Source organism: Hibiscus syriacus, unplaced genomic scaffold, assembly GCF_006381635.1.
Source record: "Hibiscus syriacus cultivar Baekdansim isolate YM2019G1 unplaced genomic scaffold, ASM638163v2 tig00000340_pilon, whole genome shotgun sequence".
Taxonomy (NCBI): domain Eukaryota; kingdom Viridiplantae; phylum Streptophyta; class Magnoliopsida; order Malvales; family Malvaceae; genus Hibiscus; species Hibiscus syriacus.
The window spans coordinates 5,791,109-5,814,029 of NW_024061783.1; the positions used below are offsets into that span (position 1 = coordinate 5,791,109).

The 22,921-nt window shown below is 31.5% G+C and overlaps 1 protein-coding gene across 1 annotated transcript; it reads left to right on the forward strand.

The window, feature by feature from the left end:
- Positions 1-15,888: 15,888 nt before the first annotated feature.
- Positions 15,889-20,325, forward strand: LOC120197921 (3-epi-6-deoxocathasterone 23-monooxygenase CYP90D1-like). The gene is made up of 8 exons (XM_039199351.1): positions 15,889-16,133; positions 16,226-16,550; positions 17,115-17,264; positions 17,346-17,600; positions 18,724-18,813; positions 19,123-19,308; positions 19,386-19,510; positions 20,201-20,325. The coding sequence occupies exons 1-8, from the start codon at positions 15,889-15,891 to the stop codon at positions 20,289-20,291; spliced, it is 1,467 nt and encodes a 488-aa protein (XP_039055282.1). The 3' UTR covers positions 20,292-20,325.
- Positions 20,326-22,921: the final 2,596 nt, after the last annotated feature.

Here is a 22,921-nt window from a genome sequence, read left to right on the forward strand (position 1 = left end):
CATTTCCAAATTTTATACAGGCACTTCCTGAGGTGTTCGCTCTTCTCCCTGCCTGCCAGGGCAGGTGAATGCCATTACCTTCAGTCTATTTCCTTGTATTTCACATTGGAAGCTATCATAATCATACATCTAATATAACATAACAATTTAACTCTATTAACAAGACAATATACTCCTTACACTATCAAATCAGAAAATATTTCACTTTGTGTTGGCATGTATACTTTTTAAAACACTTTTGACTTCATTTTCAGCCTAGAATCAGCTAAACCTTGGCTCTGATACCATTAAATGTAACACCCAACCCGTACCCGACCCGAATACGAATCTGAGGTGTCACATTAACTTTACAAAACCGGTACTTGTACAAATTAGTAAATAATTTTAAAACTTTTTTTTAAAACAACCGACTAAATTACATAAAACTTATTCATATGATTTTAGAAAAACTAATTAGAGCATATCAAATTCAAATCTTTATTTACATGCCAACTACCATCCGTATTATAAAATACATATTATACAATGCTTTTCTGATCTGATCTTTGGAAAGGAGGAACTAACTTGTCTTGCTTAACTTTTATCATTCTTCCTCTTCTTGGTACCTACGTGTGAAACAATCACACGCTAAGTCGTTGACTTAGTGAGGCATATAAAACATATAATAGAAATCATAGTACATTTCATATATCAAAATACATACATGTACATATATCATCATTATCTAAATATCTATTTATCATATGATCTTGTATTTATCATTTTTGTATATCATATAACACATTTATCATTTCACAACTAAACATATATAATAATATCATATAATTCATGGAACATATTCCATATCACCAAAAGCATATGCATCATATGTATTAAATTTGTTATTATCTTTTTATTAGCCCATATACACCTGTGGGAACTTAAGGTATGTGAGTACAATGAGGTTATGCACTAATGTCGTCACCACAGCTCCTATAAATTCCCTCATAGGGCACCAAATATTTGTTCAGTATTCGTCCCGAAGGACCACTAGATACGTCCCAAAGGACCACTGGATATGTCCCGAAGGACCACTGGATATGTCCCGAAGGACCACTGGATACGTCCCGAAGGACTAATATACCCTCGACTCTTGGCATGCCAACTATACCCCTATCTCTCATATCATATAACATGGGCATTATCATTTATACTTTTCATATCACTTGTCTTTCTCTTTTGTCACATACTATACGTATGTGTAACCATATATTTCATATCATATCACATGTATCACAAGTGCATATATATTCACGTAGATCATTTCATATGACTTATATCATTCCTCATTTGTTCATGTAAACTCACAAGTCATATCTTGTTCACATATGTTCATTATACATCACATAGCACATAGTATAACATATAAACTTATACAGTTATCCATATACATACTTTCATTTACTTCGAATAACAACGCCCTATAACTTCTCACAGTTTTATCTAATCACTTATTTCACATTAATTATATTCTAGTTTCATATATTACTTAATTCAATTTCACGTAGCTTGTTACCTATATAAATATTTTCTCATAACTTATCATCACATAGTTCCCATAACATTTTCCTATAGCTTCATAAATCTCTTTACCATATGACTCATATATTATATGTTCATTTCAGCTCATAAATCCTCTCCGTATAACTTATTTTACATGTTCATATAATCACTTCTATCAATGTCTCCTCATTTATATATTATTCTTATATTGTCCTATAAATCAATGTTATTTAACTTATCTCACTTTTCATCTAATCTCATAAGTTGGTTATACAAATTCCTATATATATCTAACTCATGTAATTTATATCCTTCCTCTTGTTATCATATAAATCATTGCTATTTTACATAGTTTGTGATCTTATAGTTACTTATAATAGCATGTGTCTATATTATCTCATATCATATAGTTCTTTAACTTATGTCTTAAATCACATATTTATTTTACATAACGTATATAATTACATCCACTACTTAAACCAGTTCACATAACTCATCACACTAACATTTATTCACTCAATTCATGTAACAGATGCAATACATATAACATATGTACCCATTTTCATGTACTCATGCAAACTTAAGAATCACAATTCAAATAACTTTTTAGAAGTCCCGTCTTACTATAGTAACTTCATCACTGGCTCATCGCAAGCCAATGTTTATTTGATACATAAGTACAATTTAAATTGCACTCACCTTAGCCTTGTGTTGATTTGATTCTAATCCTTTGATTGTTCTGGAATGACATTTTGCTCTAAATCTACATAGTAATACATTGATACTTATCAGCATACGAATTGATATATTTCAAACTATAAATCCTTAGGCTAAAAGAAAGCTATTTTCATCTCTTATTGAAGGTATGCATCGATGCACTACACCATGTATCGATGTATCCCTTGACGGGTGCATCGATGCACTACCCATGCATCGGTGCATAAATCCTATTCGATGTTTGTATTTTAAGCAGGTTCATCGATGCACTCCTTATGCATCGATGCATAAATGGCATTCGATGTTCAGTTAATTTAAATGAGTGCATCGATGCACTCCTTATGCATCGATGCACCTTTAACAAATTCTAGGATTTAACCTTGATGCATCGATACACATTGAATATGCACCGATGCACTCTGCCCAGAAATCTCTTTTTAAACCCAAAAATCATCAATTATTCATTCAATTCTTCTATTTTAAGCCCCTATTATGTCATTAAATTCAACTACCATTACTTAAACCAACTTATATCCATGTAAACCATCTTTATCTTCCATATCTTATCGTGATTCTTAAGATTTAAGAATCTTACTTAACTTTCAACTTTGTTATTAATCCTTTCTAACTTCATATATCTCTTATTCTTAGTGATGACAAGTCAAATTCCTTCTCAAATTTCACTTATTAACTCTTTTCTAGAAATTCATCTAAAAACACATTTTCTTTAATCTCTTCTATATCTTTCATCATGTTATTTTAGAACAAATTAAGCTTTCCTTAAGCTTAATTATCATCTAATGATCATAACCCAACCTTAAAATCAATAGTTAATCAACAAACAAAGAAACTCACCTTTGAGTCAAGCTTTCACGTATGAAGAAGGAAGAAGAGAAGAGAACTCTGGAACCTTTTCTCTCTTCCCACGTGATTTTCTTATCTTATACGGAAAATAAAAATCTTCCTTGTCAAATGACCCTTTTGCTCTTCAATTCATCTTATAATTACTAACAACTTTTATGATTTATTTACAAATAAATCATTGAACTAATCCATGGTTCTACTCTAGTCACCAAATTCTGAAACTTTATAATTTGATCACTAACCCGGTATTGAGGATGTTACATCATGTCCGGGTAAGAATTAAAGCATGTGGGGTAGGATTTTTCGTTTTTATTATTGTTTTGATTTACCTCACTAACTCTTTTTATTTTTTGTTATCTTTTATTTTGTTCTCATCATTCGCATCATTTAAAAGAGGTGTTGATCCACTAAAAAAGTGTTTGTTAAAAATGAATAATCTGCATTAATGGACAAAGGGTTGTAATACAAGAGCTGAAGAACGCAGGGGTCCGACTATGGTCAGAAAAGACTCAGAAAGAAATGGAGGATAATCTGCAAGGCAACTATGTGTCACATTCGATCAAGAAGACGTGGTGCCCACAATCAAATACATCAAAAGTTAACTTTTCAAAAATGGGTTGACAAAGGTGGTAAGGGCAAGACGAGAAAAAGATTACTAACCTCAAGAATCTATTCAAAGATAACAAGAATAAGATGGCATGTCATTTTAGACAAATTCAAGAAATAAGCAATTGAACTTCGGATAATCCCTTTGATGGAGGATTTCAATGGAGTTTCCGATTCAGCAAAGGATGAAAGACAAAGATGCAGTCATTCGATACTTTTGGGAACCAGTACAAAAAATAACTCAACATTTTCACGGTTCATCCAGAGAGGTCGGAGTGGTTCAACAGGTTATTCAACCGGCGAAAGATGAAGACAAATGACTAGTCAACCTGTTATGGGTCTAGAGGATTTAGTCCGGATGTACCTTTAAATATGTTTATTGTCTCTTAAAAGATAAAACACTTTTATCCCAATAAAGATTATTTATAATAACAGATATGTTTTTGGATCAATGCCTCAAACATTTCATGCATTTTTGCATTCTGTATCTACATTTCATTTTTAAACATTTTCATAAACATGAAATTTCTTCATGGAAGATTCGATGAAGTGGTCTTAACCACATAACACCACATGGAAGCAAGATTTTAACAATTAAAGAAAAAACTGAAATCAGTACAGTGGGAGCTTGATCAGTTGATTGTAGGACTAAGCCTACCAGGATGATCTGAGAAAAGAGTCCTCATCTCCTATGGGCTACAATGTTGAAGTTGTTTGCGGTTACCACATAAGAACCCCCAAACATTCCTCTAAGAACTGTAAGGCACTGAAGCGCAAGATCCAAAACCTGATGGCTTCAGAGGCATGGACAGCCGAACAAGGGGACATTGCATATATCATTTTCACTTAGAGGATTTTTTTGTTTGAACACATCTTTGATCTTTCATGTTTGCTTAATCTTTTAAACAATTGAATTTATGAAAATGATTAAAAATTAAATGTAGATGCAATTGAACAAATTTTAATCTTTAGTTCTTCGATTATTAAATGAATTAAGGATTCTTTTAATTCTTCAAGAATTATAGAATTTTGACATATGGCAAGATTAGACTTTTCTTATCCTATCTCAAACCCCAAAATAAAATACCTTGATTCTTTACCCAAAATAACTCATGGTCATTACCAAAAAGACCAAATTTTGACATTACCTCCCTTTGAAACTTTTGAACATTGCCTTTATCTTTTGATACACTCATACATTTCTTTGAGTCAAATAAAGTCACACCATTATCTTTTTAGACTCAAAATTGACATTTTTATGCCATTAAAACCCAAGGCATTGAGTTTTTTCATGAGCCTTCTTCTAAGACACAACTTGGGGCATCTTGTAGGGAGCATGAACATTGAGACATGTTGGGGGCAAGAAGAAGAAAGAAGAATTCACTCGAAATAATTCTACCATGCATTAATTACACTGTTTTCATGTGAATAAAAATAATCCTGAAAATCTATCCCTATGGGGATACCTCTTCTGTGAAAGCTTCCATGTATGAAATGATGAACGAATTTCTTTCTTTACCCCTTCACAACAGGAGAAAATATATATCCCTTGTGTCCCCTTTTGAGCCTATAGTATTTTTCTTCTAATTCAACCCTAACCAAGGATCACACTCCACACTGGGGGGAAAGGTGGAAAACATCTGCTCGCATGAGTGAAGACATTGATTCAGATGAGGTACCAAAAGGTGAACCAAATGCCAAGTGCAAAGATTCGATCAGAACAAAAAGAAAAAAGAGAAAAAAGCAAAGAGAAAATAAAAAAACCAAAGGAAATTTGAAGAAAAAAGAAGACAAGATGCATATGCAAAGATTCTCTCGATTCAAACGACGCATCGAGATTCAAACTATGAGATTGATCAAGCACAATCATTTTCGAATCACTGAATCACTTCACTCGAAGATTATAGAGCATCAAATGAGATTGATCAAGCACAATCATTTCCGAATCATTGAATCACTTCACTCGAAGATCATGGAGCATCAAGAGAGAGAGACATACGAGCAGATTCAAATTGAGCAAGATATGATTGAAGACATCAGAATGAATTGATCCTTGGTTCAATACCCTGAAACACTTGTTTGAGCCTATTTATCCTTTTCTTTCATAACCATGAACCATGGCCTACATTACGTGCCTTAAAAGTCCCTTCTAATCATACATGAAGTTCTGAACAAAAGAGACTATCTTTAGATTTCATCCCGCCCATCAGGATTAATCTTTATTTGTAAAAAATAGTGTAATTAATGCATGATAGAGAAAAATAAAAAAAAAGGGGTTTAAGACATAAATTACGAATGACGTCTTGAAACCAAAGGAGGATTCGAGTTGAAAACCTGAAAAGGCAGCTCGAATACAAAAATTGGGCAGCTGAGGTGATCGCATGAATTTCTTGATAAGGCATCGCACAATTCGAGCTTGACCATGAAAGCTAAGAATCGTAGAACACTTCCAATAGAGGAGCATGCAAGATACCCCATCAAACCTCTGAGCATCAAATAAACAAAAATGCCAAACCTTTGACCAAACACAATAACCTGAGACATTTTTATCCTTTCCTTACTTAACCATTTCCTAAAAATAGATTTGATCTTGGCACGTGTCAAACGACTATAATTTATTAAAGGATTAACAATGTAATTAATTCTTTGATATCCAATGAACTCTAGTTTTATGATTTGTCTCAATTGTAAAACCGTGAAAGGGGCAATATTTTCAAAACTTTTGGTTAAACATTTTTCGAAACTCTTTTTTGATATTTTCATAACTTTGAAAATAAAAAAGAAAGAAAAACATTTTTTTCAAAACAAGACAATCTCTCTAGAGTGGATCTTGGTAAATGACATGTGGCTCTCAAACACAAAACTCATGCTTAGAATCAATACTGAAGCAAGAAATCAGGAACAATGAGGGCATCTTTGAAGATTCAACATCAAATGTTGTGGCATTTTTTTAGATTGGACATCAAATGTTGGGGCATTTTTTGAAATTCAACATCAAATATTGGGGCATCTTTGGGAATTCAACATCCTGATGCAAATTATCAGACCTTTTGAAGGCATTTCCTCCATATGCAGGAATAAGCACACAATGCACGAGACTCCATCCAGGGGATAAAACAGAACTAATTCATGTTACATGCATCTTAGACATACTTAAGAGCATCACAATTATCATTTTTTGTATACATAAGTTTTTACAGCTTTTAGAGTCAAGTTTCAACTTCAAGATGAAGGATGCTCGATTCAAAAACACATGGTGGTTGCTCTACCTCACAGCGAAGGGGCGACTGTCTGACAACAAAATAACTTTCCAGTTTCAGTCAGAGTCAATTTCAACTTCACGGCGAAGGATATTGAACTCAAAGCGACACAATTCGCTCGAGAGTAGATTTCAACTTCACGACGAAAGATATCTAGCTCGAAGCCAAACTTCACAATAAAGGGGTCATCCACGGTTTCGACTTCACGGCGAAGGGGATCGTGTCTACCCGCAACATACAATACTTGGATTTCAACTTCACAATGAAGGATATCCAAGTCAAGGCTCAACTTCACGACGAAAGGGCCACCTGCGATTTCAACTCCACGACGAAGGATATCGTGCCACTCGAGACAACACAAGTTTAACTTCACAATGAAGGGATGACTAGTTGTCAACAAACAATTTCCCAATTTCAGAGCCAATTTCAACTTCACAACGAAGGATATTGGACTCGAGACAATACAAGTTCAACTTCACAACGAAGGGACGACTGGTTGTCAACAAACAATTTCCCAATTTCGGAGCCAATTTCAACTTCAGAGCGAATGATATTGGACTCGAGACAACACAAACTCAACTTCACAGTAAAGGGGCGGCTGGCTGTCAACAAATAATTTCTTAGTTCTATAGTCAATTTTAACTTCACGGTGGAGGATATTGGACTCGGAATAATACAACTTACTTGGATTTCAACTTCACGACGAATGATATCCAATTCCAAGGCTCAACTTCACAACGAAGGGGTCATCCACGGTTTCAACTTCTCGACGAACGGAATCGTGCTCACCATTGTCTCTCTTGAGACAGTTTCCAAGTTTTCATTGAAACAAAATATTTAAATCTGTTTTCATTAAAACTAATTTCGTCTCCCTTGAGACATTTTCTTTTGGAACTAAATTTTGTCTCCCTTGAGACAGTTTCTCTTGAAACATAAACATTGAAAACATTTCCCTTGAAATGAATTTTGTCTCTCTTAAGATAGTTTCTCTTGAAACAAAATCTTTGAATCTGTTTCTCTTGAAACAAATTTCGTCTCCCTTGAGACATTTTCTTTTGGAACTAAGTTTTGTCTCTCTTGAGATAGTTTCTCTTGAAACATAAACATTGAAAACATTTCCCTTGAAATGAATTTTGTCTCTCTTGAGATAGTTTCTCTTGAAACAAAATCTTTGAATCTAAACAAAATCTTTGAATCTGTTTCCCTTGAAACAAATTTCGTCTCCCTTGAGACATTTTCTTTTGGAACTAAGTTTTGTCTCTCTTGAGATAGTTTCTCTTGAAATATAAACATTGAAAACATTTCCCTTGAGATGAATTTTGTCTCTCTTGAGATAGGTTTCCTTGAAACAAAATTTTGTCTCCCTTGAGACAGTTTCTCTTGAAACATAAACATTGAAAACATTTCCCTTGAAATGAATTTTGTCACTTATGAGATAGTTTCCCTTGAAACAAATTTTGTCTCCCTTGAGACAGTTTCTCTTGAAGCATAAACTTTGAAAACAGTTTCCTTTGAAACAAAATCTTTGAATATGTTTTACGTTAAACAAATCTCGTCTCCCTTGAGACAGTTTCGTTTGGAAGTTTTTGTTTCTCTTGAGACAGTTTCTCTTGAAACAAATTTTGTCTCTCTTGAGACAATTTCCCTTGAAACTTCAATCTTTGAATCAGTTTCTCTTGAAACACAAAAAACCTTTGAAATTGTTTCTCTTGAAACACCAAACCCTCGAGTTTAATTACACTCAGCTTCGAGGGCACATCATTTACAGCATAACTCAAGGCTAGAAGGGTTATCTGTCACCAAAAGATCTTCGAGTTCGACTATGCTCAGCTCTAAGGCACATCATTTACAGTATAACTCAAGGCAAGAAGGGCTATCTGTCAATAAAATTGTCGAGTTCGATTCCATTCAGCGCGATGACACCTCAATCACACTATTGTCCTACTGTAATCGAGGTTTTTTCAAGCCGAGAAGAAGGTCTGTGTTAGCCGTGCCTTAGTAGCAAAAAGCCTTTTTTCCGTCATCATAGCTTAAGTCGAGAAAAGCTATCTATCAGCGAAGACTTTTCGAGTTCGGTTTCATTCAGCTCGAGGGCATATCAACCACATTGTGGAGTCAAAAGATTACTTTCCAGTCGAATTTTTAGCCAAGGTCTTTAAATCGAGAAGAAGACCAAAGTGGACTACAACGAAAAGCCACATTCTGATTCAAATCATTTCAAGATGGACTCGACTCCGCGACGGAGGAGCCATCCGCAATTCAATTCGACAAGGAGTTATTCTTCAACGAAAAAGGACAAAGAGGGGCAGCTGTAAACACCCATTTTCTTAAAAGATAGAACTAGCAAGAGTTTCTCTCCTAGGAGAACTCTTCCACCACCATATCTTTTAAAGTAACAACTACAGCAACAAACGTGCAACAACCGAGCAAGGAGTCTAGTTGTATTAGGATTCTATTGTTAATAGGATTCTAAAAATAGTTAATTTTTTCACTATAAATACATGTAATCCTCCCCATTTGTAAGACACGATTTACATACAAAATACAGAGGAAAGCATGGAAAATACAAAATCAAAGCTATTGTAAATGATTCGAAAAGGAAATAAAAGGTAGCATCTTTTTTACTTTTGATTCAGTCTCTTACATTTACGTTTTAATTATTATTATTTTATTTATTTAACTTTATTTATACGCACATTTCCTTTGTTACTCATTTTATTTATTTTGTTATTTTTCTTTTCTTTTCTTTTTTCATGTAATATTTTTTACATTTTATGCATTTTCGTTTTTACTTTAGTATATATTTTTATTATATATATATATATATATATATATATATATATATATTATTTTTTTATTATCAGTTTTATTAATTTTTATATATATATATTTACTATTTATTTATTTTATTTATTTTATATATATATATTATTTTTACTTTTTTATTATTATTTTTTTATTTGTTTTATTTATATTTATATTTTTCTTTATATTTTTATATTTTTATATTTCTTTTACTTACTATTTTATCTTTGCTTTCTTTATCTTATCTTTTATTTAATATGTTTTTTTTCTTCATTTTAATTTAATTAATTTATTTATTTCTTACATTTTTATCTAACATGATTTTTTGACTTTCTTAAGGCCACACCTTTAAAACTATCTAAGGTAAGTAATTGTGATCGTATTTTTACCTTTTAATTTTAAATTACAATTTTCTTAATTTATGACAACCGGCAAATTAATTGGTACCGAAAGGGCGGTTCAAGGGTACTAATCCTTCCTTGACCGTAACCGACTCCCGAACCCGACACATTTCTGGTAAAAACGCAGATCAGGAAAGATGGTGTCCGACCCACCTAAATTCGTTTTAAAGTGGTCGGTGGCAACTCCCAACCCAATTATTTCAAGTCGAAGCCCAATTCAGGGCCCAACTGAAAGACAGTTACGACAATGCCTAGGGGTGGAACTAGACAGGGACCGACAGGAATTTTGGTCCCTACCAATTAAGTTTTTTAATGTTAACTAATACTAAAAATATATATATTTCTGAAAAATAAATAAAATAAGTTTTACTGGAACCCTTAATTAAAAAAATATATTTAAGAAAATAAAAACAATTAAACCCTATAATAAATTCCTAGTTCCGCCTTGTCTATATTGTATACCAAGTTTGTTCATCATTTTAGTAAAGCATACCTACTTCTTTGGTTATGTACAATTTAACAACTCTTGTAGTGGTCTTAGTGGTTAAGGAAATTTTGGTTCTCACTTGATGACTTGGATTTGAATAATGAAATCCGCAGGTATGTGTAAGTTTATATCTAGGTCTTTAAAAAAAGTTTAATGCAAAAATAAATGTCTAATTTATACCTAAAATTAACTTTAGGTGTCTAAAGATTTTTTTCGCTTAAAATAGGTGCATAACGTTTTCAACGTTATACTTTTAGGAGTATGGACCATCACCGCCGTTAAATTCAATCGTCATCTGGCATATGTCATGTTTATAGATTTTAAATTATTTTTTAAAAAGAACACTTGTAAATATTATTTTGAAAAAACCTTGATTTTTTAGAAATTTTAAAAAATCTCTAAATTCTTTAAAATTCTAATTTCAATCCTTTTACTACCGTCGATCGCAACCAACATCGATAACCGACCAAAATTCCAACGGCAAGCGACTATCTGAGCACCCAAAGACCAAAACCCCCTACTCCAACCCCTAATTATAGCGATAATCGACGCCCTTTCGACCACTCGTGAAATCTTGCATTTACATGGCCGTTGGGTGATTGGTCGATCGCGAAAGTAAGGGATTTCGCCTGGCCAATCACACAACGTTGGGTGTTCATTTGATTGGCGACGTTAATGGGGGTTGGCGATGCTAAAGGATTGAAATTATTGTTTTAAGAGATTTTGGAGTTTTCTTTGTAATTTTATTTTATAAAATTTTGGGTTTTTTCATTAAAAAATTATAATTCTAAGTTTTTTTAATTTAAATAAAAATGTTAAAATTTTATAAAGACAATCCATGTTAGTTAACAGCTGAATTTAACGGCAGTTATAGTTCAAAACGTTAGACACATATTTTGAGCGAAAAATTCTTTAGACACCTAAAGTTAATTTTAGGTATAGTTCGAATACTTATTTTTATATTAAAAAAAGTTAAAGTCGAATGATTAACAAAGCAAATTGATGCAATCATTCATGGTATGAAACATTAACCAATTAAGTAATAATTTAGTAAACGATTACCTAATCATTATTAGTTAGGCCGTTCGGAACAAATGTGCAAAAGGCAAGGCTGAAGATTGGGAAATTAAATAAATTCTAAACCAAAATTGGGGACCATTATGATGAATATAATTCAATAAAATTTTAACAGTCAAAGAAGATTTTTGAAAGTTGTAAATGAAAAAATAAGCTTTGTTTCATATAATGGGTTTTATCTTATTTATTTATTCTCCTTCTTTCTGCATAATGAAATGACAATTTTGCTCTGATCTAGCCAATTATGACCACCCATTTCTCTTCTGATTGAAAAGCTTAAGCATGTTAATTTTTTGGTAAAGTACATAAATAGTCCCTCAATTATATGTTATTGCTTTTTTGTGTCTCGCAACTATCAAAATTTATAAAATGATCCTTTAATTATAGGGTATTATTCAGTTGAGTCCTCGACTATTAAAAGTTAAAAAATAGTCATTTGACTATTCATATGTTCCAATAGTGTCCTTTTCCATTAAACAATTAACGGTCATCTGAGCGATACGTTAACCTGTTGACTGAGATATGATAAAATCTGATACCAGAATCTTTTGAGATTATGGGATAATATTTTATCATATTTCAGTCAGTAGATTAAAGTCTAGCTTAGAAGATCATCAACTTTTTAACCAAAAATGACAAGTTTAGAACATATGAATAGTCGGTGACCATTCTATAACTTTTAATAATCTGGGGACTCAACAAAGTATCACCTTATGTTGGAGGATTATTTTGTAACTTTTGATAGTTGAGGGACTCAAAAAAGTAAAGTCCTATAGTATAGGGACCATTTGTGTAATTTACCCTTAATTTTTATATAGGCGCTGATTAACAATAATTTGAAGTGTCTTGGGTGTATAGAGGCACATGCATATGGCCTCTCCCACAATATTTAAACTAAATCAGAAAAAGGGATGGGCATGAAAGTAAGAAAAGGAAGTTGGCCTAAGATTTTAGTGGATTCATTAATAAAGTAACAAAATATTTTTTTGTGAATTGAATCTCACATGAAAACACGAACCATTTCTACCGGCTCAATCACTCATGCGTGGGGACTTCAGTCTATATAATATTCATTGGAGTTCTAATATGGAATTGAAACAACTAATGTGCACAATAATTAAATATATCATATCAAGAATTTCTGCCTATATTTTTTTTATAATAACTAATATCTGATTTATTGACTGATTAATCTAAATCAGATATTGCAAAAGCGAAGACGATTCTCCCAACCCAGTTTGATCCATTCGCAAATACCAATAATCAAACCCTGACTTTGCTCAAAAAATTTAATACCTCATTCAATTAGATAAACTGGTTGTCGATAATACAATATTATTTTCTTTTTAATTTTGCAATGATTACCCTATCAACGTACCTATAATTGTAACCAAAACTTTTTCATTGGGAGGTGTTGAAAGAAATTTCAATATATATATATATATATATATATATATATATATATATATATATATATATATATATATATATATATATGGGAAATATAAGATAGTATATGTTCAAAGAATCATAATATTTTGACAGTGATCACTCATACCCCTGCATAAGTGGTGCTTGAACTTTAAACCTCAAGAAATAATAAAAAATTCCTTAACCCGAACATCAAAGAATTTTCAATTATTTTTAAACAAATTTCTGAAGTTTAATTCATATATTTGACTAAACTATTAATTATTAGTATTAGTTTTATGAAATTTTATATATTTGGTATTTTATTAAATGTCTTGATGATTTACAAAATTAGAAACATTTTAAACGAAGACAAATTAAAACAAAACATTTGTATATAGATTCTCACTCAAAATGTTTGCATAATGAAAATTTCGACCAAGAAGAAGAGGAAGTTTCCCAAATTTTTTTACTCTTTTAAAAAATAAACAATCATGTCCGCAAGATTATACATGGGCAATCAAATCATCTATAATTATACAATCCAAGTGACTTTAGTGGTTAAGAGATTTATTGTTATCTCTTGAGGTCTCGGGTTTAAGTGTGTTACGTTTACAGGGGTATGAACCTTTATTAGTAAAATATTGAGTTTTTAAACATATATTATCTTATATTCACCCTAAAATTTTTAAAATAAATAAATAAATAAATTATTTGTACCTGAATTTTTATTTTTGGCAAAGTGACATTATTAGGTTATATAAAATGATTTCTGAATTTGTTACGTTTGTCAAATTAGCCCGTAAACTTTCTTTCAGAATTAAATTGATCCTTAAATTTGATGAAATAAATCTTTAAACTTTGTGGTCAAATTAATCCTTAAGTTTATAAGCTATTAATAAAAGTTTAAAGTTAATTTGATCAAAATTGTAAAAATCAAGAGTCAATTGATTAAACTTGACAAATTAAAAGATTTAGTTTAAAAAATATTAATAACTTGATCAAATTTATCAATTTCAGTGATAGCTCAAAATTTGTACTGAGAGGGACAAATATAAGCTTTTCTCGTTGGCATGGTATATATATATATATTTATATAATCATCGGTATATGATCTATTGATTAATTAATCCAGATATAGTACTGCAACGATAAGGGCGACCATCCCAACTCAAATTACTCAATTCGTTAACGTCAAGATTCGAACCCGTGATCTTGTTTAAGTGATTTAATGCCTCATCTCATTAGACCACCTAATGGTTGATTTTTATTTATTCCTTATGTTTTCTAATTAAATGGGAAATGGTCTTACGTCATCTGTGTGCCTTTTTTTTATTTTTTTATCTAACTTGGAATTAACCACTAAGGTTTTTGAACATTAACTGCAGAGAATTTTTTTAAACAATTTTTATTTAAGAAAGGGAATGGGGAAATTTACTTCAGTGAATATTGAAGCTACAATTTAGGGGAAAAGAAATGTTAACAGAGAGTTTTTAAACATTTACTCTAGATATTATTAATAGAAATTTTTTACTTTAGATGTTACTTTAATACGAGAATAGTATTTTAAACGGGACATTTAAAGAATAGTCCGCGTTATATTTTGGTCAAACTAATTAGTTTTAATAATAAAATAAGTAATTTTTTAATAATAATAATAATAATAAAATATGTAAAAAGTAATAAAAACTAAAATGTGTATTACTAATCTAATTTTGATTAATAAGACATTTTTTGTCAAACCTCACCATTCGAAATTTATCTCGGCAAAATTTATTTTATGTTATTCATATCTAACTTGATTCATTTACGGCTCTATTTTTTATATTTTTAATTTATATTATAATATTTTAATTATTAAATTTTATATTTAATTCATGTATAGATTATGTTAAATTTTGAATAAATTAAAAATATTAAACTATTTATTTTATATAAAAATTCAATCATTAAATATATATTAATAAATATATTATTTTAGATTATCATGAAGAATTATTGGATTAATTAAAATATTATATAATAATATAATCATATTGATAAATATATCAATTGAGTTATTAATTCTATTTGGCTTAAGATTTATTTACATAATATAAAATTCTTTTAGTTTTACACATATTTAGGACCGTTGGATGATTGAAAATATATGATTGAGATTAACTCCTTATTTTTTTTTCAATGAACATTTTCTCATTTACTATTGTTAATCTCAACCATCTAACGGTCTTAAATTTGTGTAAAATTAAAAGAATTTGACATTCGATAATTGGATCCTATCAAAAATAGGATAAATCATTAAAAATGTCATAATGCCAAAATTAGCCCCCAATCTCTATCAAAATTGTCATTTTGCCTCCTATTCTATTTTTTGGAGAATTTTGCCCCCTCAACGTTTCATTTTAGGGGAAAAGAGTCCCTAACATTTGACAGAATAATCACTTTGTCTCTTTTTTTATTGGCCATTTTAGCCCTCAATGTTTCATTTTAGGTTAAAAGATGCTCCTATTTTGGAGCATTAATCGTATGTTAACTAATAGTTTTCATCTATAGAGGGAGTTTTTGCCCCAAAGTGAAACGTTGTGCGCCAAAATGCTTAAAAAAAGTAGGGGTCAAAATGACTATTTTCGTAAACATTGGGGACTATTTTTGGCATTATGCCTATATGAATGTAATGTATATATATAGAGAGAGGGTTTGAAGAAGAGGATGATGATCCATGATGGATAGTTCATTATTTATCACTGTATTCGGTACTGTAATATTAGTTTGCATCACGTTTCTGATCTGTAGCAAAAGCAAGCTTTTAAGGAGTCTAAGATCAATAATACCGTCGTCAAAAAACACATACCAAAAACTTCCTTTAGGTTCTCTGGGATGGCCTCTTCTTGGGGAAACCATTCACTTCATCTCTTGCGCTTACTCGGATCGCCCTGAGAGCTTCATGGACCGCCGTCGCCGCATGTAAACCTTTATCTATATATTGTTTGATGAATATCTGGCTAGAGGACGACTAGGGTTTCTTACTTTCGAAGGTGAATATTTTTTGTTTGCAGGTATGGTAAAGTGTTTAAGTCACACATATTTGGAACTCGAACTATTGTTTCCACAGATTCGGAAGTGAATCGAATTGTACTACAAAGTGATGCACAGGCTTTCGTCCCGTTTTATCCGAAATCCTTGACGGAGTTGATGGGAAAATCCTCCATTCTGCTAATCAATGGCGGCTTACAAAGGAAAATCCATGGCCTTGTAGGAGCCTTCTTCAAATCTCCACTCCTCAAACATCAGATCACAAAAGACATGCAAAATTATGTCCAACTATCAATGGATAAATGGAGAGAAGATCAACCCATTTACATTCAAGATGAGACCAAAACTGTTAGTGGAGTCCCCTTCATTAGTTTCTCTCTTTTATAGTTTGAATTTTATTCTCTTGCGTATACTTAAGATCATGGGGTTTACAATAGTTTTGAGGGCTTCCACGCCCAGATTGTACAATGAGACATATTATTTCTTGAATTAGGGTCATTGTTACAATATCAAAGAAAAGAGGGAAAGAGGTCGGAAACACCACGCGACTCCAATTTTTCGATGGAAGACGCATGGATTGTCATGCATCTTCACCTTTGTTGAGAAAAAAAATATGGTTGATGATGAGGAAGATGCGCTGTGATCCTTGCGTCTTCCTCATAAAAGTTAAAGTCGCGCGGTGTTCTCGACATCTTCCCTTAACACTGCAACAATGATTCTAGTTTAGAAAATAATATGGTGAGAGCTACGGGAAAATCTTTCTTCCCACTACCCTACATGATCCATTTTCCCTAGTTTTGAGTGTATCATTTTGTGCCAGAAATTTGCTTCATCAAAATGACTGTTTTGGATAATTAATTCTTTTGAAAATGTGCTAAGATAAATACGTTTTTTCATTTAAAAAAATCCCAGATTACCTTTCAAGTTCTCATCAAGGCATTGATTAATATGAATCCAAGTCCGGAAATGGAAATTCTCAAGAAACAGTTCCAAGAATTCATGTTAGGCCTTATGTCTTTGCCTGTTAAAGTACCCGGAACTCAACTTTATCGATCCTTGCAGGTAAGTTCTGTTTTCAAATATAATTGTTTTATATTTTCATGTTCTTTATAGCTATATCTCTATGTGTTGTAACGAGTTCAGGCAAAGAAAGGAATGGTTAAGATTGTAGGCATCATTATCCAATCAAGAAGGAATGCAATTGCAGGAAATACCTTCACAGTTCCAAAAGATGCAGTAGACGTTTTGCTTAAGGATGGCAGTGAGCTATTAACAGATGATCTGATAGCAGATAACATGATCGATATGATGATTCCTGGTGAAGACTCGGTGCCTGTTTTAATTACTCTTGCAATCAAGTACCTTTCTGATTGTCCCGCTGCTCTTCATCAGTTGACGGTATTAGGCCTTTTTCCCATGTTACTTCCGATCTCCAACAAATTTACGCTTCCAATGTTAATTTGAGTAACATGTTTTTTATATTTTCAGTTAGGTCTTTGTTCATACAATAGTAGGTAAACTGCATCAGATACTAATAAACTTTAGGCGTTGTGAGATTTATTACAACTGAACTTTTAATTTTGACAATTATAGCACTGAGCTTTGATTTCTGTTTCAATTATACCACTGAATCGTTAAATCGTTAACAACATGATGACATGGCTGACGGCTGCCAACATAGACACCTCACCAAAGCGATTTCGTTTTGATCCGACTGTTAATGATTTAACGGTCTAGTGATATAATTAAAACGAAAATTAAATTTTAATGCTATAATTGAAAAAAATAAAAAAAATAATGGTATAAACGATACAACACCGGAAGTTAGGTGGTGTCTGATGTAGTTTACCCTACAATATATAGAGAACAACAATACAAATTTAGTGTGATTCGATTCCTCTAACCAACGTTTACAAACCAAAAATAAATAAATTATTAGATTAAATAACATATAACATTTGTGAGGGAAAACTATAAATCATTCTCGCAAGTATCACCATGCAGAAAAACATATATATAACATCTCTCAAATATATACATTTGCTTTCAACTTAATTATAAATACTAAGAAACTTTCTATGCACATGTCTATTATTTTCTCACAAATATTCTTCTATCTCCTAAAATTTCTCAACAAATGTAAATATATTGAATAGTCTGAGGTAGTTATAGGACTATCTGTTTAGATTCACTTTTAATCATTAACAACATACATACACCTTGCAGAACTTATATGCTTGTAAACTCTCCTTTAGATTGTTGTAGCGTAGATTTTGTACAATTGGTTTGAGATCTTTTGATCGGTTGTGAGTTCTTTATTTCCTGATTGTATTTACTATTTTCCTCCATTTAGGATTAGGGAGATTTTTAATAAGGCATACAGTCCATATTTGTTCTCTTTTAATAAAATTATCTTGCCGAGAAAAGAAAAATTCTAACTTTTGCATAGTAATTGTTGACATGTTTGTTGTATTTTCTATTTATAATTTAGCTTTGATGGTGAACTTTGAAATTTTCTTAGGAGGAAAACATGAAGTTGAAAATGCTCAAAGATAACAAGGGAGAGCCATTGATTTGGAGTGATTACTTGTCATTACCTTTCACACAAAATGTAAGTATAAAACTTAGAATTTAAACTCATAATCATTTGGGTATATTAATTTTATCAGAAGAGTTGAATCTTATACTCAGAGATAGACCGAGAAAGATGAGTGGGAGTAATCACCCTCTGAAAATTTAAAATTATCTTATATTTTAGATTTTTTTCTATATATTTTCTATTGAAAATATGTTTTCGCCTTCTTAGAATTTTATAATTCATCCCTTAACATAAAATTATGCGTCCATCCTTAATACCAAACATAGATATTATTTTTTTCAAATATAGCTTCAAGTGCTTACATTAATCTATGACTAGCAGGTTATTACAGAGACATTAAGGATGGGAAACATAATAATAGGGGTGATGAGAAAGGCCATGAGAGACATTGAGATAAAAGACTACTTAATACCAAAAGGATGGTGTTTTTTGGCTTATTTTAGATCAGTTCATCTTGATAAAAATCACTATGATTTACCTTATCAGTTTAACCCATGGAGGTGGCAAGTAAGATCAATCATTAGACCTTTTTAATGTTTAATTTCCTTTGTATGTTTTAAATTAATTAATTAAAATGTGGGCAGGACAAAGACATGATTAACAGCTACAATTTCACTCCATTTGGCGGTGGACAAAGGCTCTGCCCTGGACTTGACTTGGCCAAGCTCGAAGTTTCCATTTTCTTACATCATTTTGTCACCAATTTCAGGTAATACAATCATATTATATATACTCCTGTAAATTTTACATGCACAAATTCTTTTAAGTTAGAGGTTTCGAATTTTAGTAGTTACTTTTACAGTATATGTATGCATAGTTAATAATAATTTTTTTTAAACATATACTATAGTACCTTATAATTACTCCGGAACAATAAAAAGAAGGGTAAAGTATACAAATGATTCCCCGATTATAGGATATTACTTTATTGAGTCCTCTGACTATTAGAAGTTACAAAATGGTCACTCAATTATTCATTATTTCCAAACGTCATTTTTTCATTAAAAATTAACAGTAGTTTGAGCAAGATATTAACCTGTTGACTAAGATATGATAAAATCTGATCTCATAATCTCAAATGATTATTACATCTCAGTCAGCATGTTAACGTCAAACTCAGACGATTGTTAATTTTTAATAGAAAATGATGATTTTGGAACATAATAAATAATCGGGTGACCATTATTATAACTTTTAATAGTCATGAGACTCAACAAAGTAGTATACTATAGCCGGGGATCGTTTATGTACTTTACCCTAAAAGGAAATTCTATTCGTAAAACTGTATCGGATAAGCTCGGCTATAAAAACTAAGTTCTTTTTTTTTTAATCATATACAAATATATTAAGAACTAAATGGCAAACTAAAAAATTTCTCCGAACTAACGTTTACATGCAGATGGGTGGCCGAGAATGACACAATTGTCAACTTCCCAACAGTACGGATGAAGTCGAGAATGCCAGTTTGGGTCAAAAGAAGGCAAGACTAAGAAAACCCTAAACCTAAATTCAAGCAGATTTAGATAACTTAATAACAATGTTAAAGAAAACAAAACCGAACTTATTAAATATGTTAACATGTAATAGTGGCAAGTTAACATGTCTGTCATCCGTTTACCACATAGGTTTATTACATATGTTGAGACATTAGTAATAGAATTAGTAGTTTTCCCCCAATGATAACCCATAAATTATCCCTTAATTTTGTATTAGTTCTCTTTCCTTCTTTCATTACTAATATGCTAGACTTTGCCATATCTATGATGTGAGTGAAATAAGATATTTTATATAAAATATTTTATATATAAATAAAAACTTATTTAATGAAATCTTATATGTGAAATTATAAATGATTTGTATATAGTTTCATTTATAGAAACTCGTGAAAAGAGCTTTGGCGTGCTTCACCTTTATGGTGATTTAACATTACGAATTTTTATCTATGGACGGAGCCAAAACTGAATATTGAAAGGGATCGCAATATTGGATTATTTAAGAAAAATATAAAGACTTATTAGATATTTAAACTTAAAATTCAATATGAACCAAGTGACCTTAGTAATTAAATGATTGTTGTTATCCTTTAGGTCTCAAGTTTGAACACTCATATGTAGGGGTATGAGCGTTTATTATTAAATAGTTGAAAGTCTTTGTACATATATTACCTTGTATTCACCATAGATTAAAAAAACTTAAAATTCACAATATAACACCTAATTTGTCTAATATTTAAACTTACAATGACCTAAATTGTTATTAGACCAAAAATTTTGATAATACAATGTTATCATTCTTTAGTTCGATCCTTACTTGATTAAATATTTAATAAATTCTTAAATTTTGTAATTTAAATATTTATTTTTACATGAACCAAAATACTATTAAATCAAAATAAATTATATCGAATATACAGATTTTGATAGGGGTCGGGTCCCCTTTGGGACCTCACTAAGCTTTGCCCCTGTTTCTATGGTTATTTTGGATTGAGGGTTTTTAGGGTAAAGAACATAAATAGTCCCTCGACTATAAAATATTGTTTTGTTGAGTCATCCGATTATTAAAAGTTATAAAATGGTCCCTTGATTATAGGACGTTACTTTGTTGAGTTCCTCGACTATTAAAAGTTACAAAATGGTCACCTAACTATTTAAATGTTTCAATATCATCCTTTTTCGTTAAAAAATTGATGTTCTTCTGAACTAGACGTTAACTTGTTGATTGGGATATGATAAAATATGATCTCCGAACCATTTGAGTTGTATTTTTTGACATTAGCTTGTTGAAGTCCAACTCAGATGGCTACTAATTTTCTAACGGAAAAGAACAAGTTTGAAACATATGAATATTCGGTGATCATTTTGTAACTTTTAATAGTCGAGGGACTTAACAATGCAACGACCTATATTCGGGGGACCATTTTGTAACTTGTAATAATTAGAGGACTCAACAAAACAACACTCTATAATCGAGAGACCATTTGTGTACTTTATGCAAGATCTTACTACCATTTTTGGGTTGTATGAAGGTTAAGGGGTTATTACAATGTTTTATTATCATTATTGTAAGATGTACGAAGGAGTCAACTAATGTTTGAGGTGGTTATTGGTTATGGTTTTGATTCTACTAGGGAATGTGTTTACTGTCCATATGTCATATAATTTTTTTATATAGGAGGTTCATGTAATGTTTTGAGTTGTACTGTGGGTTATTATCTCTAAACCTTTTGTAAGATTTTAATATAAATAATATTAACTTTAGTTGAGAAAAAAAATCTTGTGTTTGGTTTTTAATTCTTCTATTTAAAGTTTTTAAACATTCATGCTCCTTCGTGAGTTTTTATTAAAATGAACAAACACACCTTGGTTACATAGTTGACTAATATTGAGAAGGTTAGCTTTTAACAGATCAACTAGGAGGAGGGCATTCTTTATGTTTGACATTCCTCTTCCATTCATTATGCTTTTATCAATCACTCCCCCTTTTCCCATCAAAGTAACTGCCCTTTTGTTAATCAAGAAAGATCCTGTGAACATTTCTAATTATAGGTCAATTAGTCTAGTTGGGTTAATTTATAAGATATTTGTAAAAGTTCTGTCAATGAAACTTAGGGTGGTGATGGATCATCTTATTAGTGAGAGTCAATGCGCGTTCATGAAGGGTCGTCAAAATTTTGACGGTATTCTAATTGCAAATGAAATTATCCATTCCATGGGTGTTGATGGCAATAAGTCAGGGGGTCTAGTCTTGAAGTTGGATAATCTATTGCATATGATTGTGTGAGATGAGATTTTCTTGATATAGTGCAATGCAAGATGGGGTTTAGAAGCAATTAGAGGAGTTAGATAATGGAATGTGTTTCCTCGACAAGAGTTTCAGTTTTGGTGAATGGTTCGACAACTCAAGAATTTTAGACGCAAAAAGGATTGAGACAAGGGGATCCCTTGTCCCCTTTTCTCTTTATAATGGTTACTGAAATATTGAGTTTGCTACTGGTTAAAGCGAAGGCAAAAGGGGTTATCGTGGCATTGAAAGTATCTTACCGGATCAATCCTTAACGCATCTACAATTTGCGGATGATACAATTCTCTTTCTAAGGCTGAAGGAAGAGCTATAAGAAATG

What these genes read in the sequence shown, in the direction of transcription:
- LOC120197921 (XM_039199351.1), top strand. Translation starts at nt 15,889, where the DNA reads ATGATGGATAGTTCATTATTTATCACTGTATTCGGTACTGTAATATTA. An exon ending in AACTTTATCGATCCTTGCAG is followed by an intron (nt 17,265 to 17,345) that starts GTAAGTTCTGTT and finishes TAACGAGTTCAG; the next exon opens with GCAAAGAAAGGAATGGTTAA. An exon ending in CATTTTGTCACCAATTTCAG is followed by an intron (nt 19,511 to 20,200) that starts GTAATACAATCA and finishes GTTTACATGCAG; the next exon opens with ATGGGTGGCCGAGAATGACA.